Genomic DNA, 19,388 nt, shown 5'->3' with positions numbered 1-19,388 from the left:
GGTCACAGACACGTGCCCAAGGCCCTGAGTTCAATCCCCAGCACCAGCCATCATGGCCCTCAGCATCACTTAGCTTAAGGGTTATTGTTTTTTTTTTTTTTAATCTTTCAGTTTTTGCTTTCTGGGTCATACCCAGTGATGCTCAGGGGTTACTCCTGGCTCTGTGCTCAGGAATTACTCCTGATGATGGTCAGGGGACCATATGGGATGCCAGGGATTGATCCCTGGTTGACCATATGTAAGGCAAATACCCTACCCCACTGAACTATAGCTTTGGCCCCCCTACATATACTTTTTTAACCTCTCTTACCTTGGATGCAGGGGATTCTGGTTACACTCCCTGATGCTTGGGGGACACTCCCAGTAGTGCTTCATGACCTTATGCAGTGCCAGGAGTTGAACCAGGGTTAGCTACATGCAAGGCCTTAACCTCTATACTATCATCTCCAGCCCCTTACCTCACTTTTATGTGATAAAAAGTCCTCTGTTATCAGCCCAGATTCACAGTTACGTGGCTTTAGGAATATTGTTTAGTTTCTTCATGGCTCAGTGAAACAAGAATCATAAAATAACATAGGACTGTAAGGGTTCAGTGAAGTAAGATAATGCATAAAGGTACTCAGCACATTGGGGCATTGGAGCCGGAGCAATGGTACAGTGGGGAGAGCGGTTGCCTATCCCACAGCCACCACAGTTTCAATCCTGCATCCCAGGTGACCCCCAGAGCACCACCAGGAGTGATCCCTGAGCACAGAGCTAGGAGTAGGCGGTGATCATCACTGTGATGGGTAGGGCCCCAAACCAAAAACATTGGTGCATTGTAAAACACTTGAAGAAGTTTACTGATATTAAATGTTACAAAATCACAACACAGAATGATTCGATTCCTATGTTCCTCTCCCTGCACATACTAGCAGTCCAAGAAAGGAACGCGGCCGGGCCCCTCCAGCCACACAGCTCTGAGGCCTTCAGGCTCCTAAGGATTATCCAGGTGACAAAAGCTAAATCTTTTTGTTTTGTTTTGCTTTTGTGAATTTTGAGGAGTTTTTTGCAACCACACTGACAGTGCTCGGGGCTAGTCCAGGCTCAGGGTTCAGACAACCACGTGGTCTCAGAGATCACACCCAGGACTGCAGTAAGCAGAGTGTGCCTCCCGCTCAGAGCTGCCTCCTCCCACGTTCCCAAATTACTTTTTTGTTTGCTTTTATATGGGACCAGTGGTGCTAGGTGGAGGGAGGGGCTGCGCCGACCTCCGGAGGACCCCCAGTGCCAGGGATGCAACCCCAGGAACACGCGCAAAGCAGGTGCTCTCCAAGGAGCCACACCCAGCCCCTTTGAGATCGCTAGCAGTTTAGGAGGCGACTTTTTTAATGCAGCATTTCACAAGTTTCCTCACCTTTTCAACAAACAGCCCTCCTCCCTCCATGCTCCACTTCTTGGCAAGATGCTCTTTAGGGTGGAGCGACCTTTCCGGCAGCTTTCTCAGCACTCTGCTGCTCGCGGCTGCATGGTTATTAAGGCGTCTTAGAGCCTGGCTTCAGGCTCTGAGCATTGCTCAGACACTATTTCCATGTACAATGATCAGAGCTGGGCCTTGGGAGTTCATGGCTCAGTGGCCAAGAGGAGTGTTTGCCTTGCACTGTGAGGCTCAGTGCTGCAGAACCAAACTAAATGCTCTGAGCTGATTCCACTGTGTTTTGGCTTCTTGGCTGATTCCATTAATAGTAACCTTTTTTATTTTAAAAAAAAAATCATTGAAATGTAGAGCACACGGGCTCATAATGATCCATCTTCCGTAGACTCAAATGCCCTAGTGAAACCCCCATGTCCCATTTACTCTATAAGACTGAAGGTGCTCGTTTGTCAAGAAGACACTGTTTGGGAAGCAGTTTCTGTTTGTTTCTGAACACTCCAGCAGTCATCATGACTTATTCCTGGCTCTGCATTCAGAGATCACTCCTGGAATGGCTCTAGGGACCATATGGGGTGCCGGGGATCAAACCCAGGTTGGTCACATGCAAGGCCAGCGTCCTCCCTGCTGTACTGTCTCTCCAGCCCCTGGAGAGCAGTTCCTGTGCAGTACCTTGTCTGGGCATCTTGAGCCTGCCTTGGGTAGTTTCCTGCTTCCCGTGGAGTCAATTACCTAATAACCCAGGAGAGAATCGAGCTCTGGTTCAGCTCAGAGCTGCACCAAGGGCAGTGACACATCCAGAGTCCTGCTTGTGTCCATCTCCACCAGACAGAGGAACCGGATGGGGGAGGGGGAGGCACAGGTATTGTGTGTCTTTGTGTGTGTTTGAGTGTCTCTGTGTGTATGTGTGTGTGTGTGTCTGCGTGTCTGTGTACCCAGCTCACTGAGGAGCCAGCTCTGTAAACATGAGTCAGGTGTCACAGTCAGACATTCCTCAATTAAGAATTGGGGGCCAGAGCCATAGTCTAGCAGGCAAGGTGCTCACCTTGCATGCAGTCAACCCCAGTTCAACCCCAGCACCCCATAAAGTCTGTAAGGAGTAATCCCTGAGCACAGATTCAGGAGTAAGACCTGAGCAATGCCAAGTGTGTCCCCAAACCAAAAAAATAATACTTCCCTTTTCTGGGGTTAGGGTACCTGCTGTATGCCAACCCCAGTTAGCTCCCCAACACCACATAAGGTTCCCCAAACCTCACCTGGAGTGATCCCTGAGCACTTGGGCGTGGCCCAAGAAAGAAAAAGGGAAAAAGAAACAGCCCCCACATAGATCCTAATATGGAGGCACAAAGGTTCATTGGTGAGGGGGACACTGGCTGGAGGGGCCGGCCCACAGCAGGAGAGTTGCACCACATGGAAGAAGCAGTGCCAGGGGGCTTATCTCTGGCACCTGGTGTGGGTCTGGACATCACTGTAGAGGGTTTGGAAGGACCCGGCACCATGTGAATGGAGGACTCAGGTATTTGTCACTGGGGCCCAAGAGCTCCAAAGACTGGCTCACGTGCAAAGCCCCAAGTTCAATGCCAGTGTAACGGGTTGCATGTGTGTGGGTGGGATAGCACTGAGCATCTCTGGGCCTGCAGCCCAGTGGCCTGCCCCTGAGCCAGAACAGGGGGCCACTCCCGAGCACCCCAGGAGAATCCCTGCTCCTCCCAGAAACAGGAGCTGGTGCAGAAAGGTTGACCCTTTTGGGACGGAGGGCAGCCTGGACAGCACGCTGGGTCAGAAAACCTGGAGATCTGGATTCTAACTCATTTAACCAATAAGTTGCTGCACAGACTGGCAGGCAGGTTGGTCTGCCATGTCCTGTTTCTGAATTTCCCAAGTGGCAGTAATATTTATTCTTAATGCTATATTTTAAAAAAGTGCTGGGGATTCAAAGAACTTGTGGATCTGTAGGAGCATTTGAAAGGACCAATCTGCACAGAGAGATGTGTATGGCTGGAGCAAGGGAGGGCACTGGCCTTGCACGTGGCCAACCCAGGTTTGACCCCAGCACCATGTAGGGTCCCAAACACTACGGGATTCCCTGAGCACAGAGCCAGGAGTCAGCCCTGAGCACAGGTGTGCCCGCCCCCACCAAAAAACTAAAATGGAGGGGTGATAGTACAGCAGGGAGGGCATTTGCCTTGCATGCAGCTGACCCGGGTTCAATCCCTGGCATCCCATATGGTCCCTCAAGTACAGCCTGGAGTAATTTCTGAGTGCAGAGCCAGGAGTAACCCCTGAGCATCAATCAGTATGACCCAAAAAGAAAAATAATAATTTAAAATATATATAAAAATAAAATGGAGGGGTTAATCATTACAGTTGATGGGACGAGGCTACTCGGAGTCTTACCCAGTTAAAGGGTGATGCTCTCTTCTGAGCTATCTTCAGAAACAAGGTTCTTCCTCACCCTGCGTGTCAGCCCTGCAGAAGAGAGGCTTTCAAAGCCCGTCCTCCTTCATCCTTGCAAGGTGGGGTGGCTTCGTGTCCCCCCCCCAGTATGTAATATGTGGAGAAACCGAGGCCCAGAGAAGTCAGCTTCGTGCCCAAAGATCAATGAGTGTGATGAAACTGGCCCCCCAAGCCTGACTCCCTTCTTCCCATTAAATAGATGGGGTGGGGGGATCGGGCCCAGGGCAGCGGACTCCGCCCGTCAAGGGCGTCCCTAGACAGGACGGGCGGGGGTCAGAGGTCTCCCTGGAGGGGGCGCCCCGCCAGCCAGGTGCAGCAAGGAGTGCTCACCTGGGCTCGAAGTTAAAGCCTCCCCCGGGGCGCGCCCAGAGCCGCGGGGTCGGCTCACCGGCAGCCTGGGGACAGGCGTCCCACCCCCCGCCGGCGCCGAGGTCAGGGCAGACCCCGGGCTCGCCCAGGGTCACCTGGCTAAGCCTCAGCGGGGACCCAGCGCACGCTCGGGCAGTCCGGGCACCAGGGTCCGGGCGCTGCGGCCGCGGGGAGGTGTCGCGCGTATATCCCACCGCGCCCTGGCTCGCGGGACCGTCTCGGGCAGGAAACTTTCCCCCGTGCGTCCAGCTGGGCCGGGGTCTGCGGCCCCGCAGGCGGGCAGGGCCAGACCGCGTGGGGCCCCGCGGATCCCGCCACCCGGTCCCGTCCGTACCGGGCCCGCGGGTCCCGCCGCCCGCGCCCCGGCCCCGGCGGCTCCCCCCGCGCGCCCCCCGCGACCCCGCGCCCGAGGCATCCCCGTGCCCCGCGTCTCCCCCCGCGCCCGCGGCTCCCCCCGCGCCCCCCGGCTCCCCCTCGCGCCCGCGGCTCCCCCTCGCGGCGGCGGCGGCGCGGCGGGAACAAAGGCGGGGGGGGGGGCGCGCGGCGCCGGGTTCGCCCCTTTATTCCGGCGCGACGTCACGGGCCGGGGCCGGGCCGGGGCCGCCGCGGAGGGCGCGGGGTGCGGGCGCCGCCGCCGCCGCCCGACCGCGCCGAGCCCCCGCGTCGCCATGAGGAAGAACGAGCCGGGCCGGCGGGTGAGTCGCCGCGGGCCGGGGCCGTGAGCCGGCGGGCCGGGCCGGGCCGGGCCGGGCCGGGCGGGGCGCGGGGCGCGCTCGGGCGCCTGACCGCGGCCTCCCTCACCCCGCGCAGGGGCCCCCGGATGGAAACCCGCTGTCGGCGCCCCCCGAGAAGGTCGGCTGGGTCCGGAAATTCTGCGGGAAAGGCATTTTCCGGGAGATCTGGAAGAACCGCTACGTGGTGCTGAAAAGCGACCAGCTCTTCGTGTCCGACAAGGAGGTAGGCGCGGACGGGCGGGGGCCAGAGGGGCTCCCGCACACTCGCCCCCCCCCGGGCCGGGCGCGGCCCCGCGCGCGGTCACTCCTCCCAGCGACACGCGGGCCGGGCACCGGCAGCGGCCAAGCGTCACCATCCCTCGGCAGACACTCCTGACTGCGACGACCCCCGCCCCCACCCAGACGTTCCCAAAGTCCGAATCGCCCCCTGCTGCCCCGAAGTCGGGGTGTTTGTTCCTTTACCCCTTCTGCTGGAAGGATCGTCCCCGGATTTACCTCCTGCCCCCTCTGCACCCCCTGGCCGCCCCTTGTCCTTCCCGCAGGGACGCAGCAGTCCGCGTGCGTCCCGCCAGCATCCTGAGACCAGGGAGAAACAGGGCCCGACCCCACGTCCTCCCTCCACCCGCTCAGGTCCCCATTAACGAGAGGAGAGAGTTGAGGTGCTGGGCCCGGGAATGGCTAGGCGGCCCTGGGCCCTGTACAGGTCCACTGAGTCCAGAGGGGGCCTGGTCAGACCCTCATTTATCTGCCTCCTTCTCAGTGACACGGATAAATAACTGAGAAACTGAATTTGGCCCCTGACTTAGAAGGCCTGAGTGTGTCCATAGGGGAGGGAACAGTCCTGTCTGTTCCCTGATCCAGCCACCTGGTAGGCCCCCAACTTGGAAGCTGCTTTCTGCAGTAGACAGCTCTCTGGACTTGGGTTAGGTCAGAAAGACCTTTTATGGTGTTGAAGCTGGCAGAGTCAGGGCAAGTATCACTGGGGAAGCGCGAGGTATTGCTCAGGACCCCCAGACGTCCGCAGTCCTGTCTCAAGGCTTTGCTGTTTCCTAGTAGCAGGAGTGGCCCAGGCCAGACAGAGCTGGCTTGGCTGTTTCTTCGCCTTCACCTTCATCAGCCTGGCCCCGGCCCCAGATGCTTCCCAAGGCTCTCTCCACAATGCTCTCCAGTTTGAACAAAGGAAATGAAGGAATGGCCAAGTGCATCTCCTGTGTGCATAATAGGGGGAAGCTGGTGTGAGAGACAGGGGACGGAGGGAAGGAGGGTGCTCCTTGTCCGTATCTGTCTGGGCCCAGTGTGAGCCCCCGTGTCTCGGTGCCACATTTGTGGAGTGAAGGGGGCAGCCACAGTGACCACTCCCGTGCCTGAGGATGTCTCTCCTGAGTTAGGAGCATATGATCATGGACAATGCGGCTTCTCATGGGGCAGGTGCAGTGGACATTGGTCTGCTCACTCACTTGACCACTAGGGTCAAGACCAGCTTTCTTGTTTTACTGAGGGAGTAATTTGGGCCTGGTTGCCCTGAGGGCGCCAGTGTAGGGGTTCAGCCAGGGTCTTCAGTTTGTGAGGCTTTAACCCTTGCACTGTCTGTTGGCCTGGATGCAGTGGATGCATCGCGCCTACCTGCGGTGGCGGAGGTCCTGGCCCTCACCTGAGAGTACTTTTGCTTCACCCCCAAGGCAGGATCTGCCCAAGGATGAGGACAGAAACCGTCTGTGGATAGTCCCGCCTGCGTGCTGGGGAGGGGCCGGGAGGGTGCTCTTCCAGCCCACAACCCTTGGGATCAGAGGCTGATGTGGAGCCTCAGCTCAGCCTGAGGCTGCTGGGGCCAGTGTCCCTTTGCCCATCAGCCTGGGGCATGTCCCTTTCCTCCTGAAGATGGTGATGATGGCTGAGAGGAAAGAGCGACAGGGGCTGGGGCTGGGTGTCTGTGCACTCCGGGCCTAGACGGGCTTGCGTTCGCCTTAGCCCCACTCCCGCTCCTGCTCAATGACGGGCTGACTTCTGTCCCCAGACATGTTATCAGGTGTCCCCCTCCCGTCCCCTCCCTGGAAGCAGGACTCTGGAGACAGTGTCCTCCACTGCAGACACCCCCTGCCAGAGTTTCCTGTCCAGGCTCTCTGGCCTCTGCTGATAGGGTCCGTAGACAGCAGGGGGGAAGGGCGGCTCCCTGCCCCAGCTCCTGGGTATTGTTCAGCACTTCTGCCCCTGACCTTTCTAGGACACAACTCACAGCCAAGGTGCCCTGAGTCCGTGAGCCACACCGGGCCCGGGCCAGGGGACACTCACCCACCTCAGGTGCTCACTGTCACAGCCCCTTTCCCACACAGAGCCTGGGAAGAGGAGGTGAGATGGGGACCAGAGGAAGGGGTGATGGGGCACAGGGTCTGGGGAGAGAGGACAGGGCTCATGGGATAGGGTCCAGGGAGAGGAATGGGGTCCGCCTTCTGGGGCAGCTCCCGGCAGCCTCCCATCCATCTATGTATGGAGCGGACTAAGGGCCCACCGGCTTCTTCATCCTCCTGGGCCGCCCCTTCACTGGCTCTGGCAGCCCTCGGCCCAGTCACTTAGATGAGAGGTTTGTCTCTCAGTGGCTGTGGCTCCTTTTGTTCCCTGGGGGCTGCAGCAGCCCCTCAGCTACAGCCCCACAGCCACAGGGGGTGTGGGAGCCCCAGGAGGCAGAGGAGAACTCAGAAAGGCGGGCATCAAAATGGCCCTTGCACAAAATGTTCACGGAGTCCACTCTGTGGTGCCAGAAAAGGCTGGTGGAGTGAAACAGGTGGTGAGTTCAGTCGTACACTTAAGCGGTGACAGGAGGGCACATCACTGAGGCGGGAGGGGACACCGAGGCAGGAGAGGACATTGAGATGGGAGGGAACAACACTGAGGCAGGAGGGGACACTGAGGCAGAAGGGGACACTGAGGTGGGAGGGGACATTGAGACGGGAGGGGACAACACTGAGGTGGGGAGGGGACACTGCGCAGGGAAGTGACAGAGTCGCACACAGCTCTCAGGCTGGGGTTGTGGGGAGACACCATCCTGGGAGCCCATCAGAGCTGCGTACCAGTCTCTGAATCAGGGTGGACCTACCCGGGGCCTTCCAGCCTGGACACGGGTGCTCCTGGGGGCCAGGGCAGGTGTCTGCTGTGTCGGAGTGGGGTTCAGGGACACCAGGCCGGCTGGAGTCACGGGGCCCTTGCAGCCATCAGGACAGGGTCAGGGCACAGTGCAGGCTGAGGAGAGGACTCAGAGGCCCTGAGGGGATAGCTGGCTCCTGCCACCCAGGGGTGGGAAGTGACCTCATCGTCTCACCTCAGGTGAAAGATGAGAAGAGCATCCCAGAGGCGTTCGACCTGAGTGACTACGAGAAGTGTGAGGAGCTGCGCAAGTCCAGGAGCAGGAGCAAGAAGAGCCACAGCAAGTTCGCCCTGGTGCACTGCAGGCAGCCCGGGAACACGGTGCGGGTCACTGCGGGCGGCCTGGGGGCACGGTGCGGGTCACTGCGGGCGGCCTGGGGGCACGGTGCGGGTCACTGCGGGCGGCCCGGGAGCACGGTGCGGGTCACTGCGGGCGGCCTGGGGGCACGGTGTGGGCCACTGCAGGCAACCCAGGGACATGATGAAGGGGGTCACTGCAGCAGCCTGGGGACCCAGTGAGGCAGGCAGTTCCCATAACACCTCCTCTCACACCCCTATGGCCCTCCTGCTGCCCTTTCCTGCCTGTTGATCAAATTGTTTGAGGGTCTTCCTCAGGCTCTTCCCCAGCTCTGTGCTCAGAAGACCATGCCTGGGCGGGCATAGCCCAACATTTATTATTTAAACTGAAATGACCGTGATCACTTCCTTCCCTTTCTGCAGCCAGCCCTCATCTGTCCAGCCACAGGGACCGCCCCTTCCTCTCTGCACATGTGCCCCCAGCTCTGCAAGCCAGGGGAGTTCTGAATCTCATTGCTCTTGTCTGAGGGAGCCAGGAAGGGCATCAGCCATTCCTGTCACAGTCTGGGTTCTTTCTTTCTTTCTTTCTTTCTTTCTTTCTTTCTTTCTTTCTTTCTTTCTTTCTTTCTTTCTTTCTTTCTTTCTTTCTTTCTTTCCTCTCTCTTTCTTTTCTCTCTCTTTCTTTTCTCTCTTTCTTTTCTCTCTCTCTCTTTCTTTTCTCTCTTTCTTTTCTCTCTATTTCTTTCTTTTCTCTCTCTTTCTCTCTTTCTTTCTCTCTTTCTTTCTTTCTTTCTTTCTTTCTTTCTTTCTTTCTTTCCTTCTTTCTTTCTTTCTCTCTTCCTAATTTTGGGCCACACCCAGTGGTGCTTAGGACTTACTCCTGGCTCTGTGCTCCTGCAATTACTCCTGGCAGTTCTTGGGGGATCGAACCCAAGTCATCCGCATGCAAGGCAAGCGTCCTCTCCCATGTACTGTTGCCCAGCCCCATGTCACAGTCAGCTTCTTCCAGCATTCAAAGGTCTTTATTTTCCTCTGTCCTTTGTTGACCCTCCTCCAACTGTCTCCAGCGCTGTATTAATACCAGTTCCCCCTTTCCAGGTCTTTCTAAAACAGACTCTGCGCTGTGGCCACTTGCTGATGCTGGTCTCTAGTCTGCTGGCCACAGAGGTGCCACCCAGAGCATCTTCCTCCTGGAGCTGGGTCCAAGGCAGTAGATGCTAATTTTGATTTCCCTGTGTCAGGGTGAGGTGCCCACCCTAAACTCGGCCTAAACAAGACTCTCCCCCACAGGCGCCCAACCTGGTCTTCCTGGCTGTGAGTCCAGAGGAGAAGGAGCTCTGGATCAGCGCCCTCAACGCTGCCATCATCCGAGCCAAGAACCGAATCTTGGATGAGGTCAGGGGTCTGGCTTCAGGGACAGGGCGCTGGGTGGACAGAGCTCCTGAGCCTGCGGGGCGGGGTGGTGACGGGCAGCTCCATGTTCTTGCTGCCCTGTCTCCCTTTGGAAGGCCCGTCTCCAGCCCGTAAGGCCTTTCTGCAGGCCCATGTCCCCGTTCAGGAGCCCTGACCCCACCTCAGGGCCCCTGCACGCAGCGAACCCCTCACCTCGGGATTATCTGCTACAGTTCACGGGGCCGCAGGCGGAAGCCGGGGGCTGGGCTAGGGCCTCAGGAACCTCGACTCACAGCGCATGTCCACAGGTCACCGTGGAGGAGGAGAGCTGCCTCGCCCACCCCACCAGAGACAGAGCCAAGATCCAGCACTCTCGCCGCCCTCCAACGCGGGGACACCTGATGGCGGTGGTGAGACCCTTAGGGATAAAACCCCAGCAGAGTGGGTGGGGCAGTACGCTGCACACGCTTAAGTCTGGCTCAATCCTCAGCACCCCAGATGGTCTCCTGAGCCCCACCGAGAATAATTCTTGAGCACAGAGCCAGGAGTAAGCCCTGAACACCAACTGGGTGTGGCCCAAAAGACAAAAATTGAAATAAGTAAGACCTGCTAATTCCACAGCAGCCAGTGCTGACAAGACCACCTCAAGACCGCCCAGAGAGGCATTCATGGGGGGCTCCCTTGAAACCAAGGTCAAAGCCAAGGGAGCCCTTGTCGGTCAGCTTGACTGACCCCTCCAATTCAAACATCCATGTGGGCACATGCTGGAGAGTCCTGGTCCCACGCTGCGGCTAGAGAGACACAGGTAGAGCCCTGCACCCACAGCAGGGTCCCTGCCCCCTACGCAAGAGGAGCCCCACACGTGCCCCCAGGGCCCAGGCACCAGTGCTAGAAGGAGCCACATCAGGTGGAGCCGGGGCCCTGTGCACCTGCGGGCCTGCTCCTCCCCCTCCTGAGGAAGGACTGAAGGGACATGAAGGGACATGTGAGCGACATGTGAGCAACATGCGCGGGGTGGACAGTGTCGGGAGAGAGGAGAACAGGTCTCAGCTCGGGGGAGGCTCCGAGTGGATGGATAGGGACAGCTGCGGGCTGTGGTCGAGGGTCCACAGTCCAGAGAGAACAGGGTCATAAAGTGAGGCCGAGAAGGGGCCAGAGCAATAGCACAATGGGAAGGATGTTTGCCTTGCAGGCAGCTGACCCAGGTCTAACCCCCAGCACCCCTTGACCCCCAAGCAGTGCCATGAGTGTCCCCTGAGCACAGAGCCAGGAGTAAGCTCTGAGCATCCTGGATGTAGCCCCTCCCCCCAAAAAAATAAGACTCTAAGGAAAAAGCAGGGACATTAGTTTCAATCACACACAGCAAAAATGACGTTTAGATCATGAGGGAGGGACGGCTAGAAAGAGTGAACAAGCCCCGAACACTGATGGACGCTTCTCACTCAGGGGTGCTGTGGGGGCACAGCTTGGGGGCACTGCCGCTCCCGAGGCCACTGATGACCTCCCTCCCCTCCCCAGGCTTCGACCTCAACCTCCGATGGGATGCTGACCTTGGACTTGATCCAGGAGGAGGACCCTGCCCCCGAGGGATCAGCCTCCTGTGCTGACAGCTTCCGAGTGGACCTGGACAAGTCAGTGGCGCAGCTGGCTGGCAGCCGGCGGAGGGCAGACTCGGACCGTGTCCAGCCGTCCGCAGACCGTGCACGGGGCTTCTCCCGGCCCTGGGAGAAACCAGACAAGGGGGCCCCCTACACCCCTCAGGCACCCAAGAAGTTGACCCCCACCGAGAAGGGCCGCTGTGCCTCCCTGGAGGAGATCCTGGCCCAGAGGGACCCTGGCCTGGGGCGGCCCCTCCAGCTGCAGGCCAAGGACCCCCCGACCCCCAGCACACCCCAGCCAGGCCAGCTGTCCCGGATCCAGGACCTGGTGGCCAGGAAACTGGAAAAGACTCAGGAGTTGCTGGCCGAGGTGCAGGGACTGGGGGACAGGAAGCGAAAGGCCAAGGACCCGCAGCGCTCGCCCCCGGGCTCGGAGCCGCAGCAGCTGCTGCAGGAGACAGAGCGGCTGCTGGGGGAGGCATCGTCGAACTGGAGCCAGGCCAAGCGGGTGCTGCAGGAGGTGCGGGAGCTGCGGGACTTGTACCGGCAGATGGATCTGCGGGCCCCCGAGCCCCAGCACTCGCCGGCCACCCCACGCGCACAGTTCCGAAAGAGCCTGATGTGATGGTCACCATCGGACTTTGGTGGGGACAGACTTTCCCTCCCAGTGTCCCAAAAAGAAGCAGCTTTTTTATTTACCTCAGTCCAAAAAAAAAATGAAAGGAAACAAAACCATGAGTGAACTCGTCCACTCTCGCTGACGTGCGAGCCTCGCACCAGCTGCTTTCCTGAGCCCCTGCTCCTCTCTGGGCCACCCCACAGTCTGTCTGAACCCCCAGAGGCCCCGCAGCTGGGGAGGTGACGCCCCCAAGGCTGTGTCTGGGAACTTTCACCAGGGCTGGAGCCATAGTGCAGTGGGTAGGGTACACAGCTGACCTGGACCCCGGCATCCCATATGGTCCCCTGTGCCCCGCCAGGAGTGATCCCTAAGCGCAGAGCCAGGAGTAAACCCTGAGCGTCAATGGGTGTGACCCAAGACAAAAACTTCCACCTGGGGGTAAGAGGCACAGTTTGACCACCCACACGTGCTCGGGGAGCTGGGAAATCAAAGTAGGGTACACTGCTCTCCCAAAGCCACGATGGCCATCCAGTTCTGCAGGGAAACGGTCCCCAGGTCTCCTGGCTCGTTGCTCAGGGCCTCTGCAGCACACAGTGGAGTCCAGGCACCAGCCTATGAGCCTCCCCGCCCAAATAGGGGCTTTCTCTCACTCCATTCCTGTTGTCGGTCTCGGGGTGACGTCTCAGCTGCCCAGCGTCAGCTCCAGCATGGGGGTGCTGTTGGTCCGTCTATGCCACAGGAGCTGGTCTTCCGCCAACCTGGCCTCACAGCCATCTCTCCATGACTGGGCTGTCTGCCTTACCTACTGTTGTGAGTGCCACATCTGGGGACCCAGAGCTACTTCCAGCGTTGCTGGGGGTGGGAACCCGGGGCCCCACACCTGCCTACCATGCCATATTGCTAGCTCCTGACTTCCTTTGGTGTGGTCTTTAGGCCACAGCAGGTGGCACTCAGGGTCTACTTGCTGATCTGTGCTCAGGAGTTGTTCCTAGCAGTGCTCAGGGATCACACAGTGCTAGGATCAAACCCAGGCTTCTGCCTGTAGACCCTGCACTCAGCTCTAGGAGCAGGATCTTCTGCTTTCGTCACTGCAGAGTTCTTTCCCTCATGCCCAGACCCCAATACTCTTCAGAGAAACAGCCCAGTGCACTGGGGGGCTGCTCTGCTCCTCTGGTCTGGAGGTCCCTAACAAGCAAACTGGAGCCAGGGCGACAGTACAACAGCAGGGCATCTGCCTTGCATGTGGCTGACCTGGGTTTGATACCTGGTACCACATATGGTTCCCCCAAGCACTCCCAGGAGTCATTCCTGAGCACAGAGCCAGAAGTAGGCCCTGAGCACTGTCAGATTTGGCCCAACCCCCCCACACACAAAAAAAAAAGCAGCAAACTAAGCCTGAAACCAACTAAGCTCGGAAACCACGCCTCTGCCCAGGCTCCTGTCCCAGCCGCACTGAAGCTTCCTCTGCCTCTGCCTCTGCTTCCTCAAATCTACTTCCAATTCTAGTCAAGCCCTGAGTGCAAAAACAATCTTTATGCCCAGCAGCAACCCTGCCCGGCTAGCACTGGCCCTTCTAGACCCTTAAATTCTCGTCTGTGGAAGGGCTACACCTTCAGGCTGTTTCATTTGATTCTTCAGAAGTTTCTAAGATCAGGTAAAAAAGGGTTATGAGCAGGGCCAACGCGATAACAGCGGGGAGGGCCTTTGCCTTGCACGCGGTGGACTTGGGTTCTATCTCTGGCACCCCATATGGTCCCCAAGTATTGCCAGGTATGGCCTAATGACAAAAAAAAAAGGGGGAGAGGGGATGTTTAATGGGATTTGTGGAAAGATGGAGACCAATCCTCAGGGTGAAAAACTGTTTGGAAACCACACCTGGAGCCTCTTTGATTCTCTTCCAAAATCTGTCACTTCAGAGCCAAGAGTTAAAGCCTGGGGAGGAGAAAGTAAAGTGGACAGGATGGTCACTGTCCCTGGACACACAGATGCTGTGGATGAATAGACAGAAGGGCTAGAGCATGGTTTTGCATGTGGGCAGCCCAGAGTCCATCCCCAGTTGCATGAGTCCCCAACACTGAGCCAGATGTTGCCCTCCCCAAAGTTATATCCAAAGCATCTCCCCTACCCAATTTTTAACGTCCCCTGGGGGACCTTGTCAACTACCACGGGAAGCACATCCGCAGGCTGCAGCTAGAACCAAGGCCATGGACCCTGCCAGGTCTCTCACCCCTTTGACAGTGGCACAGCCAGGAGACCTGAGCCTGAGGCAGCCTCAGTGGGTGCCAGGGGGAGGGTGGGAGAGAAGGAAGGTCCACAGCTCACCTAACCAGCTGAGGGCTCAGCTAGTCCAGCCACTCCTGCCGTGAGGCCCAGAGACAGTACAGCTGGGAGGAGCTTGTCTTGCACATGGTTGGCCCAGGTTCAATCCCCAGCATCCCATATGGTCCCCTGAGCTCCGTCAGGAGTGATCCCTGAGCACAGAGCCAGGAGTAACCCTAAGCACTGACAGGTATGGCACAAAATTTTTTTTTTGTTTTTGAGTGCCATCGTGTAGCCCCAAAATACAAAAATCAATTCCAGCAAAGAGGTGACATGGCCTCATTGAGGCCTGCAGCCCTCAGGAAAAATTTCCCTCTATTTGGCTTTCTGGTCTCTGTCCTCAGAAAAACGCCCATGAGTATAGGAAAAGCACTCAGACCCCATTCCTTGGTGGGCCCCTGGGGTCAGAGGGCAAAGCATCAGTGTCTCCAGACCTGTCTTCTCTGCTCAGCCCAGTGGCAGAGTCCCCCTTGTCATGAACATGACGAGTCTCAGGAAACAGTACTTCCTTTTTTTCAAAGTATCATCTTTGCATATTCATTTTACCAGCATTTCCCCTTTTCCTTCTGTTCCAGTTCCCCCTCAGTGAGGAAGGAGACGAAACCAAGAACCACGGTGTCTCCCAACGGGCAGTGCCTCCCTGGCTCCCAGGGGAGGGAGAGGCTTACAGGGAGACCCTCGAGGGGCAGAGAGAGACGAGTTCCCCAAGGGCTGAGCACAGGCACCCCAGGGCCAGGATGGAAGGTGGTAAAATGAACCCCTCTTTAGAACCAGACATCTGGATTCAAATCTGGAGCTCTTATCTGTTGGGGTGTCGGTCTCCACTGCAAACACCGAATGGGTATAAGGATAGAATGTTCTTTTTATGCAGGGGGTTTGATTTGGGTCACACCCAGCAGTGCTCAGGGATTATTCCTGGTTCTGCACTTAGAGATCACTCCTGATGCTACTTGGGGGACCATATGGGATGCCAGGGATCTAATGCAGGTCAGATGCATGCAAGGCAAGCGTCTCCCTGTACTATCTCGCTGCCTCTGGTGGCACGTAGTTGCCTGGGTGCTTTGCCCACAGCATCGTCCCTGTGACTTGGTAACTGAAAGCTTGCTCAGGTGGAAGGGGGCCTAGAGCACTGGGACAGACAGTCACTTTGCTCCAGAACATGAGCAGGCCAGAAATATGCCTGTCCCCACAGTCCATCCTCCCAGCGTTGAGCAGCCCATCCCTCCAGTCCCAGTACCCCAGCCACCACCACCACCCCCGGCACCCGCTCCCACTCCTCAGCCCTCACTCTTGGCTCTGTGTTGTAGGAGGCTGTGGGGCAGCTGCTCCCTCTGCAGCTGCTCCCAGACCTGCTTCTTCCTCCACTCTCCAGACAACCTCACAAGGCTCTGGACACGAGTAAACCAGGTGAGGGCTGCTGTGGGGAGGACACTGATTAAGGAAATCCAAGGTGCAGAGTTTGCACCAGTGAGGGGCAGACAGGGCAGGACGGGTGCCGTTCTGTCCCACCTTCTGTTCTGCTCCCTGGAGGGACCGCAGTTCTGCTGCTTATGTTCGAGGGTGGTGGGTGTTGTCCTGAAAAGTCCATTTGCAGGCTTCACCCTGCAAGTTGTTGCTGGTGAAAGAAAAGGGGGTGGGGGACGCTCAGGTCTTTCAACTCTCAGGTCAGTCCGAACAGGACACATGCTGCACCTATAGCACAACCTCTCCTGCCCCTGTCACCAGGCCACCCAGTTCCCTTCTCCCCGAGAGTATTAGCCTGAGGATGGATGGTACCCCTCAGAGCCCCGTAGGCGGGTGACCCCTGCCCACTCTGCAACTCTGGGGCCCACCACCCTGTGCACCCCCACCCCACACTTCCTTACTAGCAACTTCAGTTCTGTTTCTGCTGCATCCTACCCAACAGCACAGCCAATCCCCAGCCTGCTTGGGAGCTGAAACCATATATGGAGAGGATAGAGAGAAACTCGGAATGGTGGAGCAAACACAGGCACACACACACACACACACACACACACACACACACACACACACACTCTCACACACATGCATACGTATGCACGCAGACATAGAAACATGCATGCATACTGATACACATGTGCACACATACACACACACTGCACACACAAAAATGCATGTACGCATGTACCCAAACATGTGCGCATATATGCACACATGTGCACACACACATACATGCTGCACCTTTGTGCATGTCATCTGTCTGTGAAGATGCTAGTCCCATCGTGCCCTCATCCCAGCCCCCATCCACAGGCGGGGGAGACTGTCTGCTGTACTTCACCTTCAGTCCTGCCCCTGAGACCAGCACTGCAACCCTGGCCGTGACCTAGATTCTCTGCACTAATTAGGAGCCTGATGAGCTCTAACAAACACCCAACTTAGCATAGCCCAGACCCTTGAGGTCAATTACTACGACCAGCTTGGCTCATGAAATGGGAGCTGGAGCCTGGCAGCCTCCTACACGCCACCTGACCCTGGGCTTGGAAGTTGGCAGGTGGGATGCTAGAGTTAGCAGGATCCCTTTTATTTGGGTTTATTGTTTGAGGGCCAAACCCAAGGACACTCAGGACTTAGTCCTGGTATAGTGCCTCGGGGCCACTGAAGCATGCTCAGAGGGTTCTGCCGTGCTCTGTGCAGGATCAAACTCCAGAGCATGCATGAACTCCACATGCAGAGCATGGACTCAGTCTTGGAGCTCTCTTGGTACCAGGTTTTTGTTCATTTGTTTATTTTTGTTTTGGAGCCACACCCAGTGATGCTCAGGGGTTACTTCTGGCTCTGTGCTCAGGAATTACCCCTTGCAGGACTCAAGGGACCATACAGGGTGCCGGGGATCGAACCGAGGTCTGCTGAGTGCAAGGCAAACATCTTACTATGGCTCCAACCCCACTGGTACCAGTTTTAAAATAGGATCCTGGAACGCCATAGTGTAGGAAGAAGCAAACACTCAGGACTGAGCACAGCTTTGCCCCCAGCCCCGCTTCCCTGCTGGTTTGAGAGGACTCAGCAATCACCCTTTTCTCAGCGATTCTGCCTTGCTTACATCTCCCAGATTTGACAGCCAGAACAGCCAACAGCCCCTTCCTGCCAGGGAGCCCCGGGAACCGAACATGAAGGGTGCCAATGTTGGGGTGGACAAATGTCAGAACCTTTGGGATGAAGTCCAAATGACCCGCTTTCAAGCTCAGTGACAATAGCAGAAACAAGAGAGCCAGGGAGCAGGCAGTGTGCCTGGCCTGCCTCAGGGCCTGCAGTGACCTGGACCCTAAGGGCAGTGTGTGACAGCCCTGTGTGTGCCCTCAGGGGCCTCGTGGGGGAGGGGAGTCAGCGCTAGGCCATGCGGTTGCTGTGGGACAGATCTCCTCCCTGCAGATCTCTTTCCACTGAGCTCCCTGCGCTGGATCTCCCTCTACAGGATTCTGCACTGGATCTCCTGGTGTCAGATCTCCCTTCCCCAATCTCCCTGCAGCTCCTTGCAGCAGCGCCTGTCTGCCCAGCTGGCCTGCACTCAGCTTCCTGCATCCACAAGCCCCCGAGTGTCTGTTGGTGACTGAAGTTCCCCTTTTCTCAGAACAAGACATGGTGCCTATTGGTAAATCTACTGGCCAAACACACAGGGATTTTAAGCTACACCTAGAGGGGGGTCCCTCCAGAATGTACACTCATTACAGACAGACCCTTCAGTCCACTCCCTCCGGGGTCTGTGCCATTGCTAATCCTCCAATTACCAGCCACACCGGCCTCTGACCTGATTTAGCCTATAGTATACGCTATGGTAAAGCTCCCACACTCGGACCCCAGTCTTGCAGTTTCCTCACTGGCCCCCCTGAAAACTCAGCTGCCTGGAGAAGCCTAGACTGTCTCCTTCAGAATGTGAGACCATGGGGGTGAAGGATGACAAGGAACACAACAAGGAGGCAATTCTTATGTCCCAGCTCCGGGGACCAGAGACCAACCCGCCCTACCCAGAACGGAGGGAAAGAAATGACCTTACTGTTAGCAGTCACTCAGTCTTGTGGTGGCAGGTCCAGGGACGAGCCACAGACACAGCACTACAGTCCACCTGACGGCAGCCCCGCACACCCACGGTACGTGCTAGTGTCTCAGTGGACACAGCGTAGACGCAGCCAAGGCCTGAGGGAGGCTGGGCGGGGAGGGAGGAGCAGGGTCCTTTGTGTCAGAGCAGACTTGACAAGTGGGACTGTCACCCCAGTCACTTGGAGAATGCACCCACAAACTGGGTGGTGGTGATCATGGAGGTTTCAGGCTGAGTGTTAAGCTCTGCTGAGCTGAGTGGTCAGGTCCTGGAAGAGAAAAGACTCTCTAAAAGGATGTCTTGTGTTTACAAGCAAAGAGTGAAGGGAAAACACTAGACAGGGCCGTCTCAGCAGTCACGGAGGAGAGCGAGCTGACCGCAGGTCTAGCATGGCCATCGAGGGGCGGGAGGGGACGAGTCCTCAGAGACGAGCAGTCACTACAAACTGTGTTGGCATCATAAGCCAGGAGAGAAAGGACTGGCCGTTCTTCCCAAACCACTCCAGGAAAACTGAGAGCCAGAAGTTTCTCTGGCAGAGTCTGAGGAAGGCACTGCAGCATGGCACCAATACTTGGACCACATGCAGGGCCCACGAGGAAGCCGGCCTGGAATCCTCATCCCTGCCACCATAGCTGGTACTATGGGATAGTAAATGTCTCCTGACACTTCCAGCGACAGGCACCACAGGAGTGAGGCCCACCGGCCTTCAGGGAAAACAAAATGAAGACCCCCCAAAAGATGGCAGGGCCAGGATCTATGTGTCACCAGGGAGTCTGCCGGAGTGCTCAGTGCCACCAGAGCTCAGCTCAGCTATGCTGGGAAGACACTGAAAAGAACACAAGTCCCTCCGCACAACAGGGACAGAAGAGGTGCCTCAGCTGGGATGCTGAGTGCCTTTCACCAAGGGAGCCAACACAATAAACTGGATAAGAGTTTATTCTTCTGGAGGCTAGAGAGAGGACAGTGGGGAGAGCGCTTGACTTGAGTACCATCCCTGCCA

The 19,388-nt window shown here is 57.3% G+C and overlaps 1 protein-coding gene across 1 annotated transcript; it reads left to right on the top strand.

Annotated features, from left to right (window-relative positions):
- The first annotated feature begins 4,797 nt into the window (after window positions 1-4,797).
- On the top strand, window positions 4,798-12,134 carry PLEKHO1 (pleckstrin homology domain containing O1). Its single transcript, XM_055132571.1, has 6 exons — window positions 4,798-4,932; window positions 5,048-5,194; window positions 8,290-8,430; window positions 9,697-9,801; window positions 10,107-10,208; window positions 11,317-12,134. The coding sequence occupies exons 1-6, from the start codon at window positions 4,906-4,908 to the stop codon at window positions 12,019-12,021; spliced, it is 1,227 nt and encodes a 408-aa protein (XP_054988546.1). The 5' UTR covers window positions 4,798-4,905; the 3' UTR covers window positions 12,022-12,134.
- The last annotated feature ends 7,254 nt before the right edge of the window (window positions 12,135-19,388 follow it).

Source organism: Sorex araneus, chromosome 3 (assembly GCF_027595985.1).
Source record: "Sorex araneus isolate mSorAra2 chromosome 3, mSorAra2.pri, whole genome shotgun sequence".
Classification (NCBI taxonomy): domain Eukaryota; kingdom Metazoa; phylum Chordata; class Mammalia; order Eulipotyphla; family Soricidae; genus Sorex; species Sorex araneus.
The sequence above is the reverse complement of the archived record's forward strand: the minus strand, read 5'-3'. Positions and strand labels throughout refer to the sequence as shown.

What these genes read in the sequence shown, in the direction of transcription:
- PLEKHO1 (XM_055132571.1), top strand. Translation starts at nt 4,906, where the DNA reads ATGAGGAAGAACGAGCCGGGCCGGCGG. An exon ending in TCTTCGTGTCCGACAAGGAG is followed by an intron (nt 5,195 to 8,289) that starts GTAGGCGCGGAC and finishes GTCTCACCTCAG; the next exon opens with GTGAAAGATGAGAAGAGCAT. An exon ending in GCAGGCAGCCCGGGAACACG is followed by an intron (nt 8,431 to 9,696) that starts GTGCGGGTCACT and finishes TCTCCCCCACAG; the next exon opens with GCGCCCAACCTGGTCTTCCT.